Genomic DNA, 5,180 nt, shown 5'->3' with positions numbered 1-5,180 from the left:
GAGGCCCAAGGTGTGGCCGTCTAGAAGGCAATGGCCTTGACATCGGAGGCGCACAAAGTGCTGCCCAGGAGGAGACGCCCCAGACCAACCTGCCTGCCAGGGGTGTCCACGATTCGTGAGCGGGAGAGAAAATCTGTAAGGTTTTGATGAGTAGATTCTACTCCCCTATAGGACCCTACAAAGACGACAGGTGATTCCTGGGTACAGAGGAGCGAGGACACAAAAAAAATAAGTAGCACTGAGGGGAGCACCGGTGAACTTGGGGAAGGCTCCGCGTCCGCACCTGTCCTCGCACGTGCGGCGCATCCCGGCCCCCGCGAGGCGCTGGCGGGGTGCAGGGCTCCCCACGTTCCCACAGCGCCTACCGGTTGGACGCACGAGGAGAAAGTATTTCCTTCGGAAAGTACTTCCCTTGGGTCGTAACCTGCGGAACCCCACGTTTGCAGGTTGAACGTGTTCCCTCTGCTGGTTCTTCCAGCCCCTTCCCGCGTCGAAAAGAGCCGCGAGCCCCGTGCCAGAGCTGGACAACCGGAAACACCCGGGAAAGAGCTTCCCCGCCAGGCGGACCCCACCCGCAGTCCGGCGCCCGTCACCGGAACCCGGAATCCCGGCGCGCCCCACGGCCCGGCCCACGCCCGCTCGCCCCGCGCCGCCGCCCCGGGGAGAACAGCGCAGCGCCGGGAGGCGGAGCCAGTGCTGCCGCGGGATCCGACCGCGTCCGGTCGCCATGGAGACCAGGCAGGGACCGCCCGCAGCGCGGCGGCTGAAATGTGGCGCCTCCCGGCGCGCGTGCGCGTACCGTCGGGCTCCCCGCCGCAGACACCGCCGCCTTAACACTGACTGCTGGAACGGCATTCTAGAAACTTCCGGGTCCCGGCTTCTTGCGCCGAGAAAGCCAAGGACACCAGCCGGCAAGCCCGCCGCGTGGAGATGAGGACACTCGCGCCTCCTTTGTAGGGACCTCGCTCATCTCCGCTTGCTGGCTCTTTATTGTCTGGAGAACTGAACCGTAAAAACACTCATTTGCCCATCAGGAATGGCAAAGCCACAGGCAGACGGAGAATTTCCCAGTTTGCACACTGCTCTCCAGAAGGGCCACGAAAACATGCAGTCTGTGACTGCCATTTTGATTCTTTCAAGCTCTCCTCCTACCACGCCGGAATCCAGCCCCGCCTTCCTGCTGCGTCAAGGTCTTGCGGCGCATGCGCAGGCAGCCCGCGCCGAGGCGTCTGGGAGCTGTGGCGCCGTCGCCTTGCATTGTGGGAAACGTAGGCCCTTGCGCTCCCCTCAGCGCGGCGACTCAGTCAGGGGCGAGGTCACCGAACTCCCGGCTTTGAAATTTAAAGCCACTTGAGACTTAAGAATTTGTTCCTTCAACTGTTGAAATGCCTCGTCTCCACGGTATATGCCTTTTGGTTCTGGCCAGGCCACTGCCAGCTCTTTACAGACAAGCGGAGGGCGCCTTCGGTAGAGTTGTTTTATTCGGATCCCAAACGCGCGCCATCCGGAGAGCGAGCGCGGACGCGGCGGACGCGGCGGACGCGGCGGACGCTGGAGGGGACGTCTGCACTTAAAGATCGCGACGGTAACTTTCTACTGTATAATTTTCACACGTGATATTCGTCCTCTACGTGCTGCGAGCTCCCCGGTCCAAATCTCCGGAGGGTTCTGCGCTCGGTTTTATTCGCACGTAGGCGGGTGAGTGACCCTGCGCGTCCCGACGGGGGACAGGAGGGAGGGACACGCGGGTGGGGCGCAGGGTTTCAGGGCCGTGAAGCTGCTCTGGGTGGCGGCGCGCGGGTGCACGTGTGTTACGGGGGTCTGTGCCAGCCTGCAGAACGTCCCCAAGAGTGGGCGCCCGCGCGGGCCGATGTGGCCGATGCCCCCTCTGCGGGGGCGGCGTGGGGCGGGGCGCAGGGGAGCTCGACCTTCCCCCAGTTTGCCGTGAAGCTGAATGGCCTAAAAGAATAAAGTCTATTAAAGTCCAGCTGGGCGTTAGACATGAAAGGAGCTTAAACTCACAAATCGCTGAGTAATTGCAACTTAAAACCAGAAATAAGAGGACTGACTCCCAGGAGTGTGGAAAGGACGTGCACTAACCTCTGCACGGGGACACCCAGGTGAGCGTCAGTGGGGGCTGATGCAGAGCTGACTGTGCCCCAGGAGGCAACCTGGGGGGTCTTGGCTTGTGTGATTCCATTTGCTGACGTAGCAGAGAACTGCTTCCCCTGGAACGAGCCCATGTGCAGGCCTTTTTCAGGACTTTAGTGCGCAGACCCCGGTCCTCAGCGTGCACACCCTGGTCCTCAGCGTGCACACCCTGGTCCTTCAGTCTGCACACCCCGGTCCTCAGCATGCACACCCTGGTCCTCAGTCTGCACACCCTGGTCCTTAGCATACACACCCTGGTCCTCAGTCTGCACACCCCGGTCCTCAGCATGCACACCCTGGTCCTCAGTCTGCACACCCTGGTCCTTAGCATACACACCCTGGTCCTCAGTCTGCACACCCCGGTCCTCAGCGTGCACACCCTGGTCCTCAGTCTGCACACCCTGGTCCTCAGTCTGCACACCCTGGTCCTCAGCATACACAACCTGGTCCTCAGCGTGCACACCCCGGTCCTCAGTCTGCACACCCTGGTCCTCAGTCTGCACACCCTGGTCCTCAGTCTGCACACCCTGGTCCTCAGTCTGCACACCCTGGTCCTCAGTCCTCAGTCTGCACACCCTGGTCCTCAGTCTGCACACCCTGGGTCCTCACTGTGCACACCCTGGTCCTCAGTCTGCACACCCTGGGTCCTCACTGTGCACACCCTGGTCCTCAGTCTGCACACCCTGGGTCCTCACTGTGCACACCCTGGTCCTCAGTCTGCACACCCTGGTCCTCAGTCTGCACACCCCGGTCCTCAGCGTGCACACCCTGGTCCTCAGTCTGCACACCCTGGTCCTCACTGTGCACACCCTGCTCCTGGGTGTGCCCACCCTGGTCCTCAGTGTGCTCACGTCCTCCCTCACCATTTTGAGCACATGTAAGCTATTTTATAGTGTGTATCTAGTAAGTTTGCCACCTGGTCTTCCTTAGGAACAGTTTCTGTCAACTTAGTTTTCCTTTAATGGGCCGTGCCTTCCTATTTCTTTGTTAGCCTTATCATTTTTTGTTAAAACTCATTATTTGGATTTCATGTGGTGACTCTGGAAATCATATTCCTCCCCTTCCCAAGGATTTGCTAGTTTGGTTTTATTGTTTTAGTGTCTGTGCCAGAGATCGTCTGACGCTAAACGTCAGGTCTTCTCAGGTCTTTCCCAAGCATGTGCCCTGCCCTGGACATGTGCGGTGACTTTCTAAATTTACCTGAACATGCAGTTGCTTTTGAAAATCCTATCATTAAATGTCTGGCCTCCAATGGGGAAAAAAAGAAAAATACATGGGAAAAACCAACCAACCAACCAACCAAAAGGCATTGGCTCTTTATGTTCCCTTAAACCTGTTCAGCTGGTGGGGGTCTGCAACAATAGTGCTCCATCTGTCTGCAGCTCCCCCATAAGCAGCAGCAATTGATAATCAGCACACACCTCCCCAGACTTGAAGGATGAGGTCCTTTGTGCTTCCTCTAACCCCCACAAGCAGCTGCTGAAATGCAGGTGCCTGTCACGGGGCTGGGAGTCGAGGGACAGGGAGGCACCACTATTGCCAGGGGCTGAAACTAAATGAAATTTACCAGCCAACCCTTTCTCTGTAAGTTGAAAGTCTCTGAATAGACTCAATTCCAGAGTAGTTTCTATGCAAAGATTCTATCAACTGTCGTCCAGATGGAGAGACGGATTCCTGGAACTTCCTACTCTACCACGTCCCCTGACATCACCTGGGTTTGAGTACCTCTTAACAGAACCCTTTCCAGCATGTATGTACAGATGAAAATGTTCACATATATACATATCTATGGATTAATATACATGTGAAAATTTTACTTTATGTCCCCAAGTGCAATACATAATAAACACACTTATGTGCAAAAAGAAAAGCCTTGAATTACATTGCAAAAAGGACAGGAGACGGGCACAGGCAGGTGTGCTCTGAAAGTGCTCCAGGTGGCAGCAGAGGGGACCTTCTAAGCGAGCGTCTCTGTTTTTACCTACGTATATGATACAAAGTGGTAACAACAGTGCCGTTCTGTGGTCAAGAAGTGATGCTTTCAGCCTTTGATGTTCTAGCATGTGCTAGTCTGTGACATTACAGTGTTGGGGATTTGAGTTTACGTGCACTGACAACTTCATCCTTCCCAGGAGGTGCTTTTGTGGTGGTTTTTGTGCTACTGAACATGCAATTTTCAACACTGGACCACTGAAATGAACATCCACATTTAACTGCTGTAATGCCTTAGGCCACATTTTATTCTGGTATTTTTGCCTTAAAGACAAAAAAAGAAATGTGGGTTTTTTTCATTTGGCCCAATCAACAGATTTGTAAGTAAACCAAAAAAAGAGCCAAATAAATCAAAACTTTCTTCTGGAGGTTTATTTTGGATATAATAAAGAGACACTACAGTAAGACACATACAAAAAGATGAGAAAATAATTTAATAGAGTATTTTAAGCGTGGGGTTGACACACTCACAAACCCGCCCCCCTCCCAAGCCTGCAGCCTTCCGCCACATCCACAGTGGAGATGTTTTCTTCACAAAAAGGACTATTCGTGTGTGAGGAACCAAAGTTCCCTCTTTGGAGAAAACTGAGGTTCTTCTCCATCAAAAACAACAGTCATTCATCCCAATAAATCATCCCAGTTCTGCAAATCTGAAGCAATCAATACTCCATGGAATGCGGAATCACCGTCTACTAAAGTACCTGTAATATTACGCAGTGACCAAAACTTCCCACGTCTATAGGGTTAACCAGTTTTCAGCAAAGCAACAAGTGCTTCAGTTACATTGTTTTCCAGCTCATAGGTTACAGCTCCAACTTATGAAACACCAGACCAAACCATGACATGAGCGGCAGCCGCTCCGCTGCGAGTGCTGGCGGGACGCTACCTCCTGTCCTTTTTCCCAGCTTTCCTCTTCCCGGAGAGCAAGTGCTTGGGCTTCATGTCAAACACGTGCCTGTCTGCCTCCCCCTTCCGCCCCAGGCGATTCATCTTCCTCTGCGCTTTCTTCATCATCGTCTTGGCCTTCTTCACCATCT

The 5,180-nt window shown here is 54.4% G+C and overlaps 1 protein-coding gene across 1 annotated transcript in view; it reads right to left on the bottom strand.

Moving 5' to 3' along the window:
• GTPBP4 (GTP binding protein 4) overlaps positions 1 to 5,180 on the bottom strand; it is a gene marked incomplete at its 3' end in the record, with an annotated part of 35,019 nt that overhangs the window by 3,193 nt on the left and 26,646 nt on the right. Inside the window, exons 13-15 of the mRNA XM_012664894.1 lie at positions 5,030 to 5,178; positions 2,342 to 2,718; positions 366 to 424 (exon numbers count right to left, since the gene is read on the bottom strand). Coding sequence (XP_012520348.1) covers positions 366 to 424; positions 2,342 to 2,718; positions 5,030 to 5,178 — 585 coding nt within the window. The remainder of the gene's footprint in view (positions 1 to 365; positions 425 to 2,341; positions 2,719 to 5,029; positions 5,179 to 5,180) is intronic.

The sequence above is a fragment of the Propithecus coquereli genome, unplaced genomic scaffold (genome assembly GCF_000956105.1).
Source record: "Propithecus coquereli isolate 6110/MARCELLA unplaced genomic scaffold, Pcoq_1.0 Scaffold94, whole genome shotgun sequence".
In the NCBI taxonomy this organism is placed as follows: Eukaryota; Metazoa; Chordata; class Mammalia; order Primates; family Indriidae; genus Propithecus; species Propithecus coquereli.
This window is presented reverse-complemented; position numbering and strand designations above follow the sequence as displayed.